The sequence below is a fragment of the Rhinatrema bivittatum genome, chromosome 1 (genome assembly GCF_901001135.1).
Source record: "Rhinatrema bivittatum chromosome 1, aRhiBiv1.1, whole genome shotgun sequence".
Classification (NCBI taxonomy): Eukaryota; Metazoa; Chordata; class Amphibia; order Gymnophiona; family Rhinatrematidae; genus Rhinatrema; species Rhinatrema bivittatum.
In genome coordinates this window covers 116,302,578-116,326,347 of record NC_042615.1, presented here as the reverse complement: position 1 = coordinate 116,326,347, position 23,770 = coordinate 116,302,578, and the positions used below count along the sequence as shown (strand labels likewise).

General features: G+C 43.0%; 1 protein-coding gene across 2 annotated transcripts in view; it reads right to left on the bottom strand.

The window, feature by feature from the left end:
- SNX25 (sorting nexin 25) overlaps positions 1–23,770 on the bottom strand; it is a 421,458-nt gene that overhangs the window by 361,572 nt on the left and 36,116 nt on the right. For both annotated transcript variants that reach the window (XM_029586797.1, XM_029586849.1), the window contains exon 2: positions 4,715–4,799. In XM_029586797.1, the coding sequence (XP_029442657.1) occupies positions 4,715–4,799 (85 nt within the window). The remainder of the gene's footprint in view (positions 1–4,714; positions 4,800–23,770) is intronic.

The following is a 23,770-nucleotide window of genomic DNA, read 5'->3' as shown; positions in this document are numbered from 1 at the left end:
TTTGGAAGTGCAACCGAAGGCGGCATAGATGGATGTGTCTGTGATAGCACTCTGGAGGGCGGAATAGAGATCAGTGATTCTTCTTCTTCTTCCGATGACAAGGGTATCGGTGAGGAAGAAATCGGAGCCATCTGTTCTCTCGGATGCACCGGTGGAAGGGCACCGATTAACTTGTCCATTCTTACCAATAGCGGTGCAAGTGCCACGGGTATCAGATCGGTGACAGGTTCAGGAACCGGCACCAGCATCGATGGAGGTTTGAACCCCTGGAGTGCTTTCTCCCGATGCCTCTTGGATCACCCAATCCAATTCCTCATGGAAACCTGGGGAATGGATACCCGGTTCTGGAGTAGGAGGCAGCACTGGCGTAGTCGGAGGGTCCACCAGTGAGGTGGAATCGCGGAGTCCCTGCACCTGTCCAGGTGGGGGAATGCCTCGGTGACCCAGAGACAGAAGAAGATGGGGCGCTTTTCTGTTCGGGACTTTTGTCAGTGGCTCAGACGACATCGATGCCGAGGGCTTGCCTGTATCTGTGGCCTGAGCTTTACGGTGGCGGTGTCTATGTTTTCTCTATGTTCACCTCTGTCTTTCTCCTGAGGAACAGGGGGGGGGAGGGGGTGACACCTGCGGAGTTGAAGCCGGTCAGGCAGCAGTGGTTTCCTGGTGCTGGCGCAAAGTAGACTGTACTGGTTCAGACGACTTCGAAGCTATCAATGGTGTTGGGGTTTTTGGGCCGAAAGGGAAGTCCCATCTTCTCCAGCCTAGCTTTGCGACCCTTTGGTGTCATTTGGGCACATTTGGTGAAAGTAAGGACATCATGGTCGGACCCCAAACATCACACAGACCGTGTGAGGGTCAGTGATGGACATCGTTCAAGTGCAGTCAGGGCACCGACGGAAACCCAATGCCATGGTCTCGACAAAATTTAACCGGTCAATGGCCAGTAGGCCGCGAGAGAAAAACTCAAAGGGAAAAGACCGCAAGCAGGTAAAACACTTACCGTTTGACCGCGGAGCAAAGATATCGATAAGGGGAGCCCTGTGGGGTAAATAAAGAAGTTCCGTGAGGAAAAATTCCTGTCAGGAATCTCTGAAGAGCTCCTTAACCCGCGAGGCTATTGCTGTGCAGAAAAAGAGACTGAAGGGGGAGCCCCTGCTGGATGCAGGGTTGGTGCTATGCTGGGCATGCCCAGTAGGTGCAAGTCAAAGTTCTAGAAACTTTGACAAAAGTGTCCCATGATTGGGGCTCCATCCTGATGTCACCACATATGTGAGGACTTCCATCCTGCTTGTTCTGTGAGAATTTAGTTTTCTGAAATGACTGTGTCCTTTCTGAGTGCCCCTTTTACCCTCCCCAGATGAATGGCCCCAACTGACTCTCTTGCAATGTATTTTGTTTAAAATTATTAGTTTTCCTTTCTGGAAGGTCTCGCCTCAGAATCTCTCCGTTTGCCTTATTCATATTTACATCTTATTTTGCTCTTTTCTAATTTTCCTAATTAGATCTTGTTTTCCTTTTTTAAAGCTTTTTTTTTGGGCTTTTATAGCCTTGCTCACAGCGCCATTTAGCAACGCTGGCAAGTGTTGGTTTGACCTTTATTAACTTATGGAATACATTTTATTTGGGCTTCCATGATAATATTTTTAAACGATCACCTTGCCTCATGCAGAGATTAGGAAGTGCCATGCTGAGTCATACCAAGGTCCATCAAACCCAGCATCCTGTCTCTGGAGTGACCAGTTCAGGTCAGAAGTACCTGGCAGATCCCAACCTGAACTGTAATATCTGCTTTTTAAGAGTCCTAACTACATTTCTTCATTTATCACAGTCTCCCTTTTTAAAGTGAAATGCCAAGCACCGGCTGGTGTATCGCTTGCTCCCGGTCTCTCCCACTGCTCTTCCTTCCCTGCTGCCGCTGCCACCGGGCTATCTGCATGTTCAAGCCCAGTGGGAATGGCAGCAGTGCTAAAAGAAGCTGTGGCACCCGTGGCTGGCCTTTTCTTCTTCCCGCGCCTGCCCCTCCCCCATGACCCGGAACAGGAAGTGATACGCGGTGCGCGGGAAGGAGAAAGAGCCGTGCCGCGTGATAAAGTAGCAGGAGCGGCTGCAACATCGGCCCCCGAGCAATCGAAGCAGCCGGTAATCGAGAAAGGAGACAGAAGCATGAGCCTCCAGCGGCCGATGGGATTCTTCTTTCTTGGCCTGCGGGGGCTGCAGGAGGAGGCTGTGCAGCTACCATTTGTGCTGGGGGGGGAGAGGAAGTGAGAGAGAGAAAGAGAGAGAAGCAGCCAGCCTGTGTGTAAGTGAGAGAATGTATTTGATTGACAGCATGTGTGTGATTAAGAGAAACTGGTCAGAGAGAGCTGATGTATGTGTTTATGTGAGAGACAATGAAAGTGACTGCTCAAAGACATGACTGATTGTATGTGAGAGTGTGGAGACAGTCAGGGATGTGACGTTGTGTGGTGTGTGTGTGAGTGTGTGTGAGAAGAGAAAAAGCATGGAAGTGAGAACTTCTGGGTATGTGAGAAAGGCATGGGAGTAAGAAGCCTGGTGTTGTGGGGGTGTGTGTGAAGATTAGGTGACTGGTGTGTGTTGTCCTGTGTGTGTGAGAGAAAGAAAGTGATTATGGGAATGAGAAGCCTGTGCATGTGGAGAGAACAAGCATGGGAGTGGAGAGACTGGTGAGTGTGTGAGACGAGAGAAGTGATTATGAGAGTGAGAAGCCCGTATATGTACGTAGAACACGGGAGTGGGAAGCCTGTGTGTGTATGGCATGAGAGAAAAACTGTTCAGGAAGGTGACTGGTGTGTGTGTGTCAAAGACTGTTTGTGAGATGATTGGTGTGTGAGACAGAAACTGGTCATGGGGGCATGACTGGTATGGTGGTGTGTGTGAGAGACATGGGGCACAAAGGAGAGGACCATGAGTATAGAGCTTAGTCTCTACTGCTGCTTCTGCTTTGTGCTACAGCCTGCATGGAAGAGAAGTAGGAGAGCTGCTGGAGGGGTAAGTAAAGGTGGCTTTTTAAGTTTATTTTCTTGATTGACTGCATTTTAATTATTTAATATTATGTGATGTGTCTGCTTTTTTTGAAATATTTTATTGGTGTTTGGAGAATTTTTAATAGTTTTTTATGAGTTTTAATTGTTGGATGTTATTCTGTTCATAGCTGTTTTGAAACATTTATTCTGCTTATTAGTATAGTTTTACAATTATTTCTGTGTGGGGATCTATAGCTGCTTGCTAGTTCTGTTTTTCTAATAAGAGGTGTATTGGTTTTTAGGGCCTGATTTAATATTTGTAGTGTTGCCTTTTCATAGATAGGGTTGCTACTGGTTGAGTGCATTCCATAATACAGGTGTAACTGTGTGCGGATTAGTTTATGTGCATTACTACAGATCCTGGGAGTATGTTAGGTCGGTTCTGTGTGTTACCGAAATGAGATATTTTACTAGCATGTAAGCGTTTTATCAGTCTTATTTGTTGTGTTTTCTCAAGAGGACATGCATTGGTGGTAAACTGCTGTCTTTTCATAAGTAGGGCTATTCAGCCTGGAAGTAGAAGGAGTTTGAGTTGCTGTTACTGAGATGACACCAGAACAGCTTTTTTGTAGGGTGAGTTGTATGGGGAATGTCATAATTCTGCTTTACATCCATTATTGTGAGTCAGGGGGGTTCCCGTGGATGCAAACTGTACTTTTATATCTAGCCCCGTGACGATCATGGGTCAGTGTGTCACGCATGTGAGAACCATCTGTCAGGTGTGTCCCGACAGAAAAAAGGTTGAGAACCACTGCTCTTATCCAGTGATGATCTAAAATTTGATTGTATTATGATCACAATGCCAAGCTGTTCCACCACCCTGCACCAGGTCCTGCATTCCACAGAGAACTAGATCTTAAATAGCTCCCCCCTTTTCATCAGTTCCAGGCAGTCATTTATGGCAGCATCTCTTATCCTTTTCAAACCCAAGACACACCCACATTAACAAAAATGTATAGAACACAAGCTTTCATGGGGCAAGCAGTGCAGACACGGAAAAGACTATCATCATCAAAAGAGCTAGAGAAGCACAGAAAGCCCCATCAGTCTCTCTTCCAAATTTTAGAACAAAGAGAAAGAGGGCAAAGATACACAAACTTACCACAATGGGCCAAGTCTCTCTATATGCAATGGAGAAGATGGTATGATTTGTGCAGCCAGCTCGGTTAGTTAGCTGGCTGCCGTATGCGCATGCTAAAGCTCCTCCACTGCTGTTGCTCCCAACACTCAGAATTAGTCACATCTAGTGCTCAGTGCACGCTCTCCCCATCTCCTTCAGCCTGGGGATAAGACAGAGGCTGGAAGGACTCAAAGAAGGAAAGTGAGTAGGTGATGTGTGCGCTGAAGAAAGGCTTGGCTACCCATGTCTTGCCTGCTGCCCTTTAATTGCCACATGCCAAGGAACATGCTGTAGCTAGGAAAGGGAGGCATGCATGATTACCCATGATTTGAGAAAGGAGCTGCTATAGTACATGTTTGAAAGCCACCACTGGTGATTCTTGTTGCTGAGAGCAGAGTCCAGGTGCTGGTCTGGATCTGAGCGTCAGAGAGTGGTGAATTTTCCACAGTATACCTGATCAATTCTGAAGGCACACTGGTTGGAAAACACTGAGATCTAGCAAAGCAGGAAAAATAAAGTCAGACCACCAAATCCTCTCACTTCGACTTACCTTCCTTTAAAGCTTTATCCATGTTATGAGAAATGACCACTCTCCTCGTTTGGCCTGACTCCGTCAAACTTCCAGACAAATAGCTCTGAAATACAAGAGGAATAATATAGTAATAATATAGTATAGTAATACAAAGTACACTGAAAATATCACTTGCCTTTCAAAAATTACTAGTAATCATTTTAACTTTAGTTTAATATACAGCACAAAACCAGGTTCTAACAAAAAAAATTTGAAGTAGAGGGTTAAGCCAATTCCTTCAAGCTTTACCTTGTGTCCACATCTATTTGTGCACATTTGTTGAAAAACAAGGCAGAAAGACCAGCACAGTAGCTTAGTGGTAGCATTATGCGCACTGCTATGCAGTAGAGCTGGGTTTGATTCTTAAATCAGGTCTTTCATTCCCTGGGCCAGCCAGGACTGGAATGCTGCAGAAGCAGTGATCACGACCCATGGGGAAAGGAATCTCAGCCATTGTGCAAGAGCAACTCCTAGTGGCTGATTTTAAGTTTCATGATTGCAATGTTCCAGAAGGAGTCCTGGTGCATGGCCCCTGGCCGAGTACTGCCACCAAGAGGAGTGAGCTGGGAGGAGATATAAAATGGGGACAGCAAACAAGGAGATAGTTCTACATAGTCCCAATATCAGAAATCCTGAAATCCAAAGGCTGCTGGTTGCATAGCCATGTACCGGACGGAAGATATTTTTAAATAACAATTTAGAAAAAAATCTTAATCTCTTTGGATTTTAGATTTAATTACTTGCCTTTCCATATCCATGCTCAAAGAGTTTCATTCAGGGCTTACTATCTAAGGGCCTGATTCATAAGGCTTTTCTCCCATTCTGTGTCTCCAGAAAAAAGTTTTGTACCTGAAGCAATGGAGAATGAAGCAACTTGCTCAAATTAAAGCAGCATCAAGCTTTTATAAAAAATTTAGAACGGTAATTACACAACCTTAAATGCCTCAGTTAAACAGCCTTTTGACCGATGGTTGCTTCACACCGCATACTAATAAGGCTGGCATAACCATCTTAGCCAAACCGGGCAGGGATACTACACAATGTGGATCTTACCGCCCCATATCGCTTATCAATTTGGATATGAAACTGTTGGCGAAAATCCTAGCCACACAGTTAGGTTGGGTGGCTTTACTGTTGATCCATCCAGACCAAACTGGCTTTGTACCGGGGAGGTTAGCTGCTGACAATGTAAGGAGGGTGGTGGATATCATTGCACGCGCTCAATCTCCTCTACACCCTATGATTTTATTTACAGTGGACGCAGAAAAAGCGTTTGATCTCGTCCATTGGGATTACCTGTTTGTGGTGCTAGAACATATGGGGCTGGGAGGGCATTTCCTAACATGGATTCAACAACTATATGACCATCCTAGCACTTGTATCAAAGTAAATAGGGGGTATTCAAAGTCCTTAGGTATTGAGCATGAGACTCTGTAGAGCTGCCCCTTATCCCCGCTTCTTTTTGCCTTATATCTGGAACCTTTAGCCATCAAGATTAGGGGGAACCCTGAGATTGAAGGGGTCAAGGTTGGGGACCAAGAATATACCCTTAAAATGTCATCAGCAAACAGTGTATTTACCATCGCGCACCCTGTTACTTCCCTTCAACCCCTGGTTGACGAGTTTAAGAGTTTTAGCGCTGTATCAGGTTATAAAATGAATATGGATAAATCTGAAATGCTGAATATTAGCCTGGATGACACTCAATTACGGCAGATAAAATTGGCATTCCCTTTCAAATTGGTTCCAAATGCTCTAAAATATCTTGGGGTGAAAATTAGTGCAAAGTTGCAGGATCTCTATAAGATTAACTATGAGGCCTTATGGGGGAAGATTCTAGCTGATCTCCAAAACTGGGAACGTACAGATATCTCATGGTTGGGTAGAATATCTACTATCATAATGAATGTGCTTCCCAGATTGGGCTATTTATTTCAGACTCTCCCAGTCAAAGCACTACAAATCTGGCAGAGGAAATTGTTTCAATTTATATGGAAAAGACGACCACCTTGCATTAAACGTTCAATTATGTACCTCCCCAAAGATAGAGGGAGGTCTAGGTGTGCCCAGTCTCCAATTGGGAGGCAACTATGTTGCCTCCCAATTACACCCTCTCATTGACTTGCATTCTCATAATACTAATAAAAGATGGGTACAATTGGAGAAGGACTTTTTATTTGGGCTAGACCCAGCTTCCCAGGTGTGGCTCCCGTGTTCTGTTAGATCACAACAGCTAGCTAACTCTCCCTCTGTAGCACACTTTAAAAATTTGGGATCATTGGAAATCACATCTGGTGGGTGAAAGAACTTAAGTACACCAATATTCTTTAACCCTCAGTTTCCCCCGGGGATGTCTAGAACTAGAGCAATCTGGTGGGAGGATTATAATTGTTTCCAACTAGGGCATTTTTGGCATAGGGGCAAGGTGTGTGAATTTTCAGACCTGCAGCAGAAACAATTTACTTCCTTCTGATTATTTCTTTTATCGTCAGTACGATCTTATATTTCCCAAATACGGATTAAGGATGACTTGGGCAAGGGTAGATCTTTATTCGAGGGGTTCTGCGAGCATTCTGTTAAGATTAAAAGGCATATTTCTCGTATTTATACTCTCCTAAATGGTCCTATACAGATTGTACCAGTACATATCTGGGCTTGGGAGGCTGATCTGGAGGCAAATCTGACTGGTGCACAACTGTCACAATGCATCTTATCCATATCAGCATCCTTGATAGAACATGGATATAAAATGCTCTACAGGTGGTATTTTACCCCGGTTAAGCTGCATAGGATGTACGGTATATCAGCGCAATGCTGGCGAGCATGTGGTAACTTGGGAACTTACATCCATGTGTGGTGGGAATGCCCTAGATTGGCTTCTTACTGGTCAGCAGTCATACAGCTGATTTCAGAGGTGGCAGATGTACATGTGGGTAGGGACCCCGCCTTTTCCTGCTTAATATTTCCTTATTGCCAGAAAAGTACCCACACCTTCATATTATTCGTCAAATAATACTGGTTGCTAGAATGGAAATTGTGTTTCTTTGGAAACAGGTAGAGCCACCACACATACAGCAGGTACACCGGAGATTGTCTAAGATTTGCTACTTGAATAACCTCACCACCATTAGATGTCAACAGGTGAAGAAATTTACGGACCACTGGGAACTGTGGCAAGCTTGGCAAACTCAACATCTCACTCACATCAGCATTAGGTTAGGGGAGGGAGGGAAGGGGGGGTTGGGGGTCCACGGAAATAATGACAAACTTGTGTTCTGGTCTTAATGAGGAGCAAGCTTTCTTGTACATAATAATGTTTTACTTTTATGTACGGTTGTTTACAATGTTGTATAATGAGATCATTTTGTCCTACACTGTGAACATAATATTTCTAATTGTACACTGTTCTTTAAAATTATAAATAAAAAAAATAAAGCAGCATCTATAGGAGAAAAGATTTAAACCCCAGTTTCCCTGGTCCCTAGCTCACTACACTACCACTAAGCTACTCCTGCACACCATGTCAGGATAAGTCACATGACCCCCAAACCTCAGAGAGATTTCTAATTGCTCGTATGTATGTAAATTTAAAATATGACACACAGAAGACTTAGATCGTGGTTCCCAAACTTTTTGGGAGTGTGGACCCCTTTTCAACTTCCAAAATGTTTATGGACACCCACATGCTTCTCTTTCATTTTTACCTGCAGTTAGGTGTCATATATACGAGGGTAAGTCAGTAAGTAAGTCACAAATCTCTCTACTAAGATAATAAAACATATCTGTAATGTTGTCATATTCCATAGATGGCAGCACCTTAGAAGTGCTTATGTACATAAATAGTTATTTAAACTGTGCATGCGCAGGGGCTGTGTACACAAGGAAAATGGCTGCAGTGTTGACAGATTGTACGGTCGAAGAACAACGTGCTGTTGTCCGATTTTTATGAGCTAAAGGCTTAGTGGCAAAAGACATTCATAAAGAAATGTATCCAGTATATGGAGAGAAATGTCTCTCGCGTAAAGCAATTTATAACTGGACCAATAAATTTGCACAAGGACGTGCCAACGTGAATGACGAAACCAGACCTGGTCGACCTGCAGAGATTGCGACAGAAGCAACTGTGAAGCAGGTTGAAGAGATGGTTCGCCCTAACCGGAGGGTAACAATTGGCGAAGTTGCCAAAGAAATTGAGTGTTCTCCTGGATTAGCATATTCCTTAGTGCACGATGCATTGAACTTTCGCAAAGTCTGTGCAAGATGGGTTCCCAAACAGCTGACCGAAGACAATAAGAACAACCGGATGGGCGTCTGTTTGGAAAGTCTCTGCTGTCATGCAAACGAAGGTGAATCAATGATGGCACGTATTGTTACTGGTGACAAGTCGTGGGTGCACCACTATCAACCAGAAGTGAAACGCAATTCCATGCAGTGGAAGCATCCACTATCACAGACACCAAGAAAGTTCAAGCTTGAGCCTTCTGCAGGAAAGGTGATGTCGACTGTGTTTTGGGACTGAGATGGGATACTCTTAACCAGTTTTCAGAAGCGTGGTGAATCTGTTAATTCGGCTTCCTACTGTGCTACTCTATTAAAGCTTAAAGGAGCTATTCGCAGAAAATACCCAGATCTGGAAAAAAGAGGAGTGCTGATTCTTCAGGATAATGCCAGACCACACACTTCGAATGAGACTCAGACAACTGCGAACCTGCACTGGGAAGTTCTTTAACATCCACCATACAGCCGGATTTGGCACCCAGCGATTTTCACTTGTTTGGCAAACTGAAAAGCCATCTCGGTGGTAAACATTTCACCAGCGATGAAGAAGTGGAACAAGAGGTGAAGCGCTGGTTACGATGCCAGCTAAAAAGACTTTTACACAGAAGGTTTTGACAGACTTTTCAAACGCTGGGACAAATGTATAAATGTTCGCGACGATTACGTTGAAAAGTAGTTGGGTTTTCCAGAAAAACTTGTGACTATATTCTGTATATTTCACAGTAAATAATTCATCTTTTGCATTTAAATAAATTTCATGAATATTAATACCATGTATGTTTGTGACTTACCCTCGTACAAAAAAAGTTATAAATATAATAAAGAAATTATATGTACACTAGACTCATTCATAATATAAAAATGTAAGTAATGTTTACTAATATAAATGGAATACAAATAATTGCAAAGCACAGAAGTAAATGTGAAAATATACTCATTCAGTAAGTACAGGTAACCACAGAGCTGGATCTGGAACAACTGGTGGAAATGGTCTGGTGGAGAGGGATAGAGAAAGAGAAACAGGTAGGCAGAGATGGACTGGTGGAGGGAAAGAGCATGCAACTGATGGGGATGGACTGGTGAAGAGAGGTGGTCTGATTGGGATGGACTGTTGAGCAAAGAGATTGAAAAACTGATTGGAAAGGGCAAAGGAGGCATATTTGAGACAGGCCCACATCACAAAAAAAATAAATAAATAAGATGTGGAGATAGGTTTGGTGCACATATTTCCCTCCAAATACCCACTCCCTAATATGGTATTTTTTGAAAATTAAAGAAAAACCTGCGACAGGGAAGCCACCCTGCTCATTTGATCTTGGAAGGGGTCCAATTGCTCTCTCCACACCTGCCTGTTACCAAATTCCATATATGCAGTGACAGGACACCACAAACAATGCAAGATGTACTGCTACAACCATCTCCCAAGGTACTGGGTACGCATGCCACTGGCCTCTCTAGAGAGAACTTTCTAAGTGACAAAAAAAACAAACCACAAACCTTGGCCAGTTTCAAATCATTAAGCAAAACCACTATTACAATTATTCAAGAACAATCAAAAATTATTCTATAGAAGAGTAGAAACAAATCACAATATAAAGCCTGCACCTCAATTCTACAATACCCTGCATTCATAGAAACTCCAACAAAGGGAGCAGAACAAGGACATTTCTTCATACCTTCCACCAGAAAAAAAAAAAAATTCAGTTGTCACCTCAGTAACAATACAAACTCTCTCCATTACTAGCAACATTGTATAATACAAAATCGTGCAAAAAATGTACTCAATTTATAGGAAACCTTCCATACTAGATATGTGCTTCGATTTGTTTTATTGGTTCGGGCTTTGTCTTTGGGCCCCTGTGGGAAACTGTTTTTCCCGTGGTTCATTTTTTTTCCCCATGGGTCCCTATTTTCATGTTAGTGCGCGCTAACCATAGCGCACACTAACTACAAATATTTCCAAAATGTCAGAAAAATTGTTTTTCGGCGCCCCAAATGACGAATTACACAATTTAATTGAAATTGTGTAATTCATTAAAAACAAATGCACGTCTATGCCATACTCTATCAGACCTATGAAAAGGCAACACTCCCTTAAAACATCTATTAGGAAAACAGAACAAGTCAGGCTTCTATGGATTCCTAAACAGAAACTACAAGCTAGCAGAATACTTCATGTAAGTCAAACATGCAGAACAGAGACCAAAATTATAAATACAAATGTGCAGACAGAAACTGAACTGGAAACCGCAAGCCAGACTCTCAAAGCATTTAATAATAGAAAACAAACAAACATCGCTATTCCTCAAATAGATGCAATCAAGAAATATAAAATTAATAACAGTAAAACCATACTAATAAAAAGAATATTTCAAAACTGACATATAGAACATCCAATTTAAAATTCAAATAATTTTTAAATAAAATATTTCAAAACATTAGCACATCAAATAACAGACAATTACAACTAATAAGGATTACTTGGGAACTTTTGATTTCCAGTCAACCTGAGATTGCCATGGATTAGAAGGGGTGAGAGAAGGGTTCACAAATTTTCTCTCACACACATTCGCTCAAACACACATCCCTCTCTCACAAACATGCTCCCTCTCCCTCATATGCTCTCTCACACACACAAAAAAGTTCCCTTTCATCCACACACACGCGCGCGCTCTCATGTACACCATCACACAAGCATCCTCTCTCTCATTTACATAGGCTATTTCTCACATACACACGTTCATACACCCTCTCACTTGGGCCTCTCCTTACCTTGTTCCTGAAGAGAGGGTCCCACTGCCTGCTCCTCCCTCAAGCTGCAATTAGATACCCCACCACAATTTGCACTGATGGAGATGTCTGGATTATTTAATATAGCTGATTTTTTTGCTTGAGTTGTAATGCTCTTGACAAAAACTGCTGTTCTGAGAGTCTTCACATGTCTACTGGTTAAATTTACAGGATGTTACAAACCCCCAAGCAAAATAAACCCTTGTCATGTAATTCTAGCAAATGTGTTAAGCATCAAATTTTCAGACAAAAGCTTTAAATCTGAATTTTATCACTCTTTTTTTATTACTCAAACTACAAATCATGTTACTGGCCTTTTGCTGACAATAAGTTGTTCAGACTACCTAGAGCTTTGTATCTTTGAAACAAGACAAAGTAGAGTTAAACATCTCAGTCGAAAAGTATTAACATATACAGTTCTACACACTTTTTAGCAACAGCAATCTCAGGAAGAATAAATGACCAAGTGATGAACCTTGAGCAATGGTGGGGAACACTATGTAGACAATGGGCCACATTACCAAGCATGAGACTCTCTGGGGAACAAATTTGCTGTTCTACATCCGCGCCCCGGGGACATCGATCCATCTGGGGCGCCGGACGACCAGCCCGCCCTCTTTCTCCCTTTAAAGGAAGCCGGCGTTCCCTCAACTCCCAGCTACCTGGTGGAACGAGAAAAGGAGGCGGGCCCACCGGTCGAACACGCCACCATAGCCCTCACAGAGTGAGCTTTAACTCTACCTTCTAGCTGAAGGCCCAATTGCATCTCAGCCTGCTATGTGCAATCTGCTAACCAGTTGGATAAGGTCTGTTTAACCACCGCGACTCCCATTCTATTCTTATCGAAAGATATGAATAGATGGGTGGACTGACTATGGCCTGAGTGTTCTAAGTAGAAGACCAGAGCCCTCTTGCAATCCAACGTATATAAAGCCAGTTCCCCCTTGAAGGGAATGGTGGTCTCTTTGGTATCAGGAAATACCTTGAATAAAATCCTTGACCCGGACAATGGGAACAGGTTCGACTGCTCTCACTGTTAAGAGGGTGGACAGCTCTGTCAGAAGTATATCCTGCTAAGCAGACTAACCCCATGATGGCCATAAGGAGAGAGTTCTCTGGGATTTCTCAGAAATTTAGTTGATACCCCTGACAAACTATAGTAGGGACCCATCGGTCTGAGATGACAACTGACCAGCGACGGGCAAAGCAAAGCACTGAGGGTCTCGAGGGCACAGAGGGAACCTATGGCCCCGGCAGCAGTGGGGGCACCGGAGGTCTTGGAAGGCTGGATGACCCTGGCAAAGGCTCAGGAAACTGACGCCTCGGGATCACAGCACCAACATTAGGTGTGCGTCTTCCTCCTCGGAGGACCAAATGATGGGGATTGCTCCTGAGAGGGGCATCAAGATAGATGGCGCAGGCTCCAGCACTGGTATGGGGGCCGGTTCATCGCTCCGTAGGGCTCAGAGCACCATACACTGAATCCTGCGGTCCAACTCCTCCTGGAAGTCCGGTGAGGACAGGACTAATGGAGAGGGATGAGCCATCCTTGGAGCCCCGAGGAGGCACGGTGCCTGCACTGGTATCAGTGGGGAACGCCTGGGACTCCAGGATCTGTTGGAGGATGGTGCCGCACCAGAATGGGCGCTGTGCAACAACTGCAACCATCATTGATGTTTCCGGGATCTCCCACGGTGCTTGGCCCAGTCTTTCCCCGGGCAGATGAGGCTGAGGATCCTGACACTCTTGAAAGTGGTGATACCATGGAGGAGCGGTCACAGTCTCCTCGGTCCTTGGACGATGTAGGCAGGGGTGTAGAGAGGGACAGCGTATCAAGCAGTTCCCCTCTACTCCCGGGTGTCATTGATTCCGACTTGGGCATGGATGGAGCAGACTTTTTGGGACCATGGGGGGGGGGGGGGGGGGAGAAAAAGACTGAAGTGGGACCTTGCGTGGATACTGGGCATGCTCAGTGTGCCAAAGGTTCTAGAAACTTTGACAAAAGTTTTCCGTGCCAGGCTCCATCTGAAGTCCCTCATCTGTGAGAGAAAGGGTTGAATACTTACGCATTTTTCAATTTTACAAAAAATTCAGAAACAATGAATTGTGACATTGAAAATTTACTTTAAGAGAATACTGGTTTGCAATAAACATACTATCTGGAACAATCTGTGTCAGTGTTATTAGTAATCTACACAAAGCTGATGATTTCTTGCAAGCCACTGAGTATATGTATATCTTACAGTACACTTACTGTGATAAAATCTAGAACAGCAAAACTATTGCATGCAGATAGTAAGTATGCATATTGAAGTTGAAGAGTATGGAGAGGAAACTTGTTTGCATGTTTGTTGAAGGGATGATTATTGGGGAAGGCATAGGCTGTGTAAGAATGGGAAGATCCTAGATTCTTTGCAAGCTCTGATACCTTTTATTACATCAACATAGCACTCATAAGAGAATAAGAAATTGCCATGCTGGGTCAGACCAAGGGTCCATCAAGCCCAGCATCCTGTTTCCAACAAAGACCAAACCAGGCCACAAGAACCTGGCAATTACCCAAACACTAAGAAGATCCCATGCTACTGATGCAATTAATAGCAGTGGCTATTCCCTAAGTAAACTTGATTAATAGCCGTTAATGGACTTCTCCTCCAAGAACTTATCCAAACCTTTTTTGAACCCAGCTACACTAACTGCACTAACCACATCCTCTGGTGGCAAATTCCAGAGCTTAAATTGTGCATTGAGTGAAAAAGAATTTTCTCTGATTAGTCTTAAATGTGCTACTTGCTAACTTCATGAAGTGCCCCCTAGTCCTATTAATCAAAAGTGTAAACATATTGACATCTACTTGTTCAAGACCTCTCATGATTTTAAAGACCTCTATCGCATCCCCCTCAGCTGTCTCTTCTCCAAGCTGAACAGCCCTAGCCTCTTCAGCCTTCCCTCATAGGGGAGCCATACCATCCCCTTTATCATTTTGGTCACCCTACTCTGTATCTTCTCCTTCACAACTATATCTTTTTTGAGATGCGGCAACCAGAATTATACACAGTATTCAAGGTGCAGTCTCACCATGGAGCGATACAGAGGCATTATGAAATTTTCCGTTTTAACAACCATTCCCTTCCTAATAATTCCTAACAGGCTGCAGGCAAGGGAGTAGTCAAGGACTGCAGCAGAGGTCAGATCCAGGCAAACAGTCAAAAGGGTCTTTGACTTCTGGGGAGAACATTGATGGAATACTTTTACTATCTGGGGAACTGGGAAGTTAGACTAGAGTTCCAGATGAGGTGCCACGAATTCTTCGGTTTTGGAAGAACGTGAACGAACATCACTCCACTGATCCCCCTTCTGCAGAAGGGGAACCTTTGGCGAAGGAAAGCATGGCTCATAGGTCGTGTTGAGTGAGGACAACCCCTGCCTCAATGGCAGTGGCTTCTACCTCCAGGACAAAGGCTTTCAAGAAATCAGGGCAGTCAGCAGAGCTGTGAGATGTCAGAGTCCCAGGCTGTGGTGTAGTGCACATGTCGGCAAGTACTGTGTACTGGAGCAGAAGACCTGGCAGGCCAAGCAAGATGGTCCATGCCACCGTGACCAGAGGCAGGATCCAAGCAGAAAAAAACGCTCCTGGTAGGAGGTGCCCCATTGGATAATTTGCAATGTAGACCAGTCAATATAAGGTTCTTTAAGTCTGAGCTAGGGCAAGCAGAGAATGACAGGGTTGACTGCTTTGGGTAGTACATAGAACTCTTTGCTTTCTGATGTGAACCGATCTACAAGGTGATGGGAAAGGTGGTCATGGTCAAGCAGCCGGGCAGAGACTGGCCATAGACTGATGAAATGATATGGGCTATGGCAATGACAATCACAGATAAAATTGCCACCCCCACACTCTGGAATCTAGTAATGCCTCAGTCTGAACAGTGGTCTCCCCAAAGGTGATGTGCACAGGCTGTGGGGAGAGAGCTAGGTGACAAGACAGTCTTCCAGAATTCTCAGGGCAGTGGTTAGCGAAATGCCCCTGCAAGGCACCAGAGAGCCAAGACCTTCCCAGTTGCATGGATTCTTCAGAGGAGATAACCATCATAGGGTTTGAGGTGAGCTTCAAGGGGTGCTGGAAGACAGAAGCCAGGGAACAGGTCAGTGGGATGACTTCTCCTGGGTTTGTTCCTGGAACCTTAAATCCATGTGGACTGCCAGGGCGATGAGGGCTTCAAAAGAAGGTGGAAGATCCCAGTCTGCCAGCTCGCACTTTATTTTTCCAATTAGCCCTTGCCAGAAGACAGCTGTTTGGCTGTCTTCACCCCAGCCAAGCTTGGAGGCGGCCAGAGTGCAAAATTCTACAGCATAGCTGCCCATGGTTTGAGTACCTTGGCGGATATGTAGCAAGTCTAAGGCTGAGGATGATATGACCAAGCTTGTCAAAAATTAGGCAAAACTGTTGTATAAAGCTATAGAAGTTCCCAAGAAGAGGGTCACCTCATTCCCACAAGGGAGAAGCTCAGGTGAGGGCAAGACCCTTCAATAAGGAGATTATGTATGTCACTGACACAGTCTGAGGGGAAACGAGCCGCTTGAAGTTCAAAGTGCATCTTACATAAAAACTGAGGAACCCCCTGCATCCTTAGGGATTGTCACCATAGCTGGGAGGTGGTGGAAGAGGTAGCATGGATTCCGAGGACCAAGAAAGAAAACGGGTCTGCACAGCATCCAATCAATGAGCAAGACCCTAAAGTATTCCAGGAACATGTTTAAGCTGCTGCTGGGCTTGCTGGATTAAGCCTTAGAGGCAGCCAACCAGGGAATTCAACTGGTCCTGTTGTTGCTGCACCTGGAGTGCCAATCCAGCAATGGCCAGAGCTGGGAATGTGTCCATCAAGCTCATGAGCCCTTGTGCTGTGGAGGTCAATGCAACCTAGTAGGTGAACCTACTAGGACCCCAGCAAAAGCTGGAAGACATGCCCTGGTTTGAGACCAGTTGGAGCTTTGCATAAATCAGCCCCCTTTCCTCCAGGTTGAACTCTTGGGTTCCAGAGGCCAGGAGGACTTAGGTGAGTCCTGAGGGCAGCCCAAGAGATAGTTTAGAGACCAGCCAAAAGTTAGAGCAGGCAATGGGCAGGGCATAGCCTGGGTTCATGGCAAGGTTATGTCCAGGTGGCAGGCAAGGTAGTAGTCAATGTCCAGGTCAGAGGTCAAATCCAGGTGAGCAATCAGAAGGACTGGAAGGATACGGAGCAAGGATGAGAGGCAAGGAAAGGAAAGGTTGGTCGAGGCAAAGCAAGGCTGGAGCAACACACTTGGCACTAGAGGACCTGTTGCTGAGGCACCAGTTGGAAAGCATGACTGGGATTTAAAACCCCAGCTCGCACAGACATCTCACTAGCACCACTCCAGGACCCTTATATTCTGGCGTGTGCAATATGCATGCGCCTAAGGTGGCCCAAAGCAGGAGCAAGATGACAGCGTCCATGCCACATTGGAAGCAGTCGAGCATCAGGACCTTTCAGCGGCATTCAGAGGCGAGTGTGGCCGGTCGCAGGGCCTACCCACAGCTGGCCAAACGTAACAATGTGTCATAAGAACATAAGAAAATGCCATACTGGGTCAGACCAAGGGTCCATCAAGCCCAGCATCCTGTTTCCAACAGTGGCCAATCCAGGCCATAAGAACCTGGGAAGAACCTGGCAAGTACCCATGTCATATAAACACCATCAATTTTTCAGACAAGAACTCTAAGTCTTAGCTATCAGTATGAGCAGCAGTATAGCATTCCCACAGGTGCACACAAGTTTCCTTCAAAGAAGGAAATAAATACACAATGTACATTAAAAAAAAGAAACCACAAAGCAGAAAGGACTGTTTTAGGGACAAAGACAATATTAACACATACTAAAAGTAATCAACCAACAAGGCATTGCGTATTCTTTCATTCTTCTGATCTCCTCAAAAGGCACATACTTTAGGATTTTGTATGATGTTCTGCAGGAAAAGTTTAGAGCTTCTATGGCTGTAGATTTAACAGAGAAAATCCACCAGCAACTCCATTTGCCAGGCAGATTTAAGTAAGATCAGCCAAAAGCATTTCCCAATACGTAAAAGGCAAGTGTGTACTTATCAGACAACAGGCTTCCTTTTAGCCCTCACCTAGAAGCCCTACATTAGGATTTATTTATACAGCATCAAGTCAAAACGCAACACAAAAAAAAAAAACCATGAATAATTAATCTGTCCCACTTGGTTAGCTTTATCAAAACAAATTATAAACCAAATGAGCTCTACCAGAGAGCAGCGCAAACAAGCCACAAATACATTTTAAAACAGAGGCACCATGATGCAAAAGATTGTCAAGCTATCCTTTGACTACGTTCAATGGCATTTGGGGGGACTGTCATTCAATTTAACTATTAGCAAAAATAGGAAGAGTGGTGATTTTGTGTTAGGTCAAACTGGGTCATCAACCCTGAACCTTTTATGGCTATCAGGCCAATCACAGCTGCCAGGACTGTACACCACCGGTGCCAAAACCAGAAGGCAGTAGTGGGACCAATCATGGCCCCTTAGAGGATTGTGCACTGTCACTACCCCACCAGTAGTATAGAGCTGATCACAGCCCCTGGCTATACACTGCTGCTGACGCCACCCCCCCAACCACCACACACACAAAGGGCTGATCTTGGCCCTTGGAGTGGGCACTACCATTAGTCCCCAGAAAGTAGTAAAAACAGCAGAAGGCCATCAACAGAAGTAAGGTGAACTAGAACCAGAGTCTGGGGAGGAGAAAGAAATTAGTAGACCTGGGAGAAGAGGAAGATGGGAGGGAATTAGAGGGAGAAAGGAAGAGAGACTGGTGCGAATGAGTTGAGGAGATGGGATAAGTGGGAATGGATTGAGGGCAGAAAGATTGCTGGGTAAGGGTTTGAAACAGGCCTGCACCACGAAAGGAATAGGGTGGAGGGAAGTCTGGTAAGGACGACATATGTAGGCAGAAAACGGAAGTTGAATGAGATTTTTTTTTTCCATTGTATCTTTACTATGCTTGTATTAATACACAATATAATATACAATGCAGAAAGACTATTCCATGGGGGAGGGGGGATAATTATTTTTCATTTATATTCAACCTTTTGTGACTGGTCAGTCACTCCAAAGTGGATTACATTAAGTTACTGTAGATATTTCCCTGCCCCAGAGAGTTTACTTAAAACCTAAGTTTGTACCTGAGGCAATGGAGGCAAGTGAAGTGACTTGCCTAAGATCACATCCTTATGTTCCTTCCAATTAAATATAGCTAACCATTATCAAAAATATATCAATTTCTCACATCTATGGCAAATAGGATATAAGCAAATTTTCTCTATGAAGTTAGCAAGTAGCATATGCAAAATAAAATTGGAGAAAATTTTCTTATTCAATGCACAATTAAATTCTGGAATTTAATACAGAATATGTGGTTAAGGTAGTTAGCATAGCTGAGTTTAAAATAGGTTTGGACAAATTCCTGGAGGAAAAGTCAAGAAACGTATTAACCAAATATACTTAAGAAATAGCCACTACTTACCACTGCATGATAGCAGCATAGGATCTATTTATTGTTTAGGATATTGCCAGATTCTTGAGATATGGACTGGCCACTGTTGGAAACCGGATACTGAACTTGATGGACCTTCAGTCTAACCAAGTTTGGCAAGTTCTTATAGCATACATGTGGATTTCACTCTTAAAATCCTGATGAATTTTGTTTTATGAAGGTAGGATAAGCTCAGGTCAATAGGAAGCTTTTTGCTTAATAAAATTAATTTTTGGAGCAAACTTTACTATTTTTTTCTCTTCTAATTTCCAGTATCACTTTTCTATTCTGTTTTATGTCCGATAACTTCCTACCTAGGTTGTGCATACAATGCTACTTCATGAAAGATAACCTTCTTTAGAGGATTTTGCCCTCTTCCCAAATCTTGACCAAATCACAGCCAGTGATATCCCCCATAGAGTGTTTCTTGGTTCTAAAGCTCTTTACTTCTGACAAAGGAAATACTACCTTTTCTGGGTTATAACATGAATATATAGATATTATACAAAGACATTTAAGTTAACAAAAAAGTTTGGGGTTGTTTTGGGGTTTTTTTTTAGAAAGTATTTTTTTTTATATTCCCAGTTTTTGCTGGTAGATTGGTAGTTGGTTACAGCTATGTTTTATAATTGTTATATTTTCAACTGTCCTTGCATATTTATTTTTTTATGCTGTTGTGGTTTACTTTGAATTTTTTATATATATATATATATATATATATATATATATATATATAACCTTAATTTTCATTTTCAGATTTTTTGTTTTGTTTTGTTTTTTTTTTTTAGATTGAAATTTCAATGTTACAACAAAAATGAGATCAGTAGAAAAATGACTTATCCACTGACATTCTCCGGTGTGTATTACACAAATTATTTTTCCACCAACCTTTTTTGTTCTAATATTGAAATTCCCAGGCAAAGTAAAATAAAACCTGAAAACAATGGTCCCCAGAGAAAGAGAAACAAAGCAAACAATGGCAGGTAAACAATAAGAGTTCCATCCAGTTTTCCCAACAGTGATTTTGTGTCCATTCACCCAAAATAGAACAAATTCCCCACATGGAACTCAACCCCCAATCCCACGATGTCCCCTTTAGAGTTGCAATTGCTGCTCTATGCAGGTTTCTCCATGCCATCCAGGAAGCACAAAATGTAATCCATTTTGTTGCTTTCTTGGAAAAAATATAAATTCCAATTGCCCTCTTTATAGCTAAAGCCCACATGAAAGGGGGGGGTGGGGGAATTCTTTCAAATTTCAAGAGTTTAACGAATTTCTCCCAACTCTCTCTCATGATTTGCCTTAACAGATGTTTATATTTGGATCCAATTTAAAAATATAACACCCTTCAGAGTGTTGGATCATATGATATTTAAGGGTTTCTCAGAGACACACGACTTTGCCTCTTTATGGCTGTGGAAGAGAACAGACTAGAAGGCATTCCCCTCCTGCGCTCCTGCTCTGGCCGCCTCCCACTACCTATTGGTTGCTGCACTTGCTTTAAAGTCAGCGGGGAGAGGTGGGATGTAGAGAAAGGGTTCCCTGTTTGTCTACCATGACCTCTCTCTTACTGCCTATCTGCAATTTAAATATCCACTGCTGACGGAAGGAAAGGATTAGGTTCTTCTCCGCCATTACTCCCCCTGCTGAGGAGTGTGCCTGAACAGAAAACCCAACATGGAGAAAGGAAACTGACCCAGAATCCTCTGTTTTCTTAGCCTGCCTTGGCTGTATGAACTCTAAGTGACTTATTGAGCATGACTTGCAGAATTCCCAGGACATCTGGACAGGCAGTCAAGCTGGCTCCATAAGGTGATGCCTAATCATAGGGTCACACAAAGCAGAAGCCAACAGAGGGAACTTCAGCCTATATTATCACAATAAAAGGCACTATTCTCAGGAGTATCTGTAAACACAACTTCAGATGTATTACCCTGACCAGCAAGATTCTAACAGAACAAAGGGCTATCTATAGAGTGATGGTAAATGGGCCCAACCTGGGAAAAATAATCAGGACAGTTTAGGGATGATCGTATCATGCTGTTGACACGACAATCAATGTAAATGATTCTTTGGGCAGTCACGCAACACTAGAATCTTCTACAATATTATATGTTATCTACAAAAGAAGGATCACTTCCTGTATACAATGAGATGCTGGTAGTCAAGTTTGTCAGAGAAACGGCATCAGCATCTCCCAAGAATACTTATATTAATAAATAAAAGTTATGCTTTCTACCAAAATCTAAGTGTTCTTGTATCCCTGGACATAAGCACCTGACCATTCTTTGACGCTTAACACTGCTTCCTCAGGAGGGTACAGATGTGCACATTCTGACCATGGTGGCTGCATTTAAGAACTACCAATTTACATTCTCATTTCAGAGAGTCCTCTTCCCCCCCCCACACACACACAAAACTAAAGACCAAATAAAATTATAAAACTGTGTCCAGCAGAGCCTTTAATCAGCACATTCTTGTGTACACAAGAAAGGAAAACAGCAGATCTTCACTCTGTAACTGCCTTGGCTCTTTAGAAAGCGAAGAGGAAGGCCATTCTACCAAACCACACTGTAAATGGTTCTGAACTCTGCAGCTGGTTGCTACACAAGTTTAAAACACAAAAAAACAAAAAACCACGCACATGTACAATTAAAAACATTTTTCTGTTATATATTATCTTGCATTTGTAGTAGCTACTAGAGGACTCCAGAGACTCAACAAACAATTAAAAGTACAGGGTTACACCACAGTTAGATATATATATTTTTTTAAGATTCTTGTACAATAATTTTTTAGTTTGAAGGCAGGTAATGTTTTGAGCCCCATGAAATAAGGGTTCCCTACGGTTCTGCACTACACAAAATTCTATCTCAAGCCTCTTGCTCGGTAATCAAAGATTATGCCTCAGACTTCTTTTTCTGGCATTTTTCTAACAAAGTAAACAATTTTACTTTTGCCTTAGAAATTGCAAAGAAGTCACAAGAAGATGTAATATATATACTAAAATGTGACTCATATAAGGGTAGCAAAAGCAGACCAGGAAGGCGCCCTTGGTAATCATTCTTAACATAGGAAAGAACACCAGCAGCATAGTGCTACACACAAGCTAAAACATTCATTTACTTCAACCTTTGCAATCATACCATTTGAAAATGTTTTTCTGTAGATCTATCCCAGGAAGCTTTATTAATTACTTTTAAGTGTGAACCTGTACAAATTAAAATTGAGTATATCATAGTGATAAGGACTACCATATGCTGCCTTATACAACTAGCTTAATTGGTCTGTATGCTTTGCAGCAGTAAATGAAAAATATGTATAATTAAGCTTAACTACTGAATACATAGGACTTCTAAACTTGGTCATGTTTTTCCTCACCTGAATTTCTCTGCTAAATACACGACACTAAACTGATGCATCTTTTACTGTGTGCTTAGTTGCCAAGCCATACATTGGAGTCCTCAGTGGCCATATACAGTTTTTGTAATCCAACACCAAGCTAGGTTAGTGGACAGTCAACAACATTGTTTGTATTTTGCCATAATTACAGACTATTATTGCAAAGATAGCCAATGGTGAAGCACAGCCATAAAATGATCTTACCCTGTCTAGTAGGGCATTGATGATGTTCAGTATCTGTCTAATCACTAAGGGGCATAGTTTGAGTCCAACACACTTTCTAGTCTCTTCCCTTTCTCTTCACATCTATTTTGCTCTGTGTAATGCACATACACAATTGCCAGTGATTAAATACAGCTGCTTTCTATTGTGACAGACTGAACACCTGTTAACCAAAAGCTTTTCTAAAAGGTAACTAAGCACAAGCTGTGGTATCCACATAGAGAAAAAAGATACAGCAGCTACTACTATGCAAATTTCAAACCGAATAGCCAACAAATAAGGCTGCCTCACATTTGTGATGTTTCCCACTTCAAATGTGTCCAACTCTGGTTCTAAAGATCCACAAACAGGTCTGGTTTTCAGGATATCTACAATGAATATGCATGCACCAGCCAAGTTAGGCACATGCTGCCATGCATTAAACAGGATGGAAGCAAGGAACAATGTTGTCCTTTTACTGCTTAAGACAGGGATTCTCAAACATGTTCTCATAAGAACATGCCATACTGGGTCAGACGAAGGGTCCATCAAGCCCAGCATCCTGTTTCCAACAGTGGCATTCTCTAAGTGAACTTAATAGCAGGTAATGGACTTCTCCTCCAAGAACTTATCCAATCTTTTTTAAACACAGCTACACTAACTGCACTAACCACATCCTCTGGCAACAAATTCCAGAGTTTAATTGTGCATTGAGTGAAAAAGAACTTTCTCTCATTAGTTTTAAATGTGCCACATGCTAACTTCATGGAGTGCCCCCTAGTCTATTATCC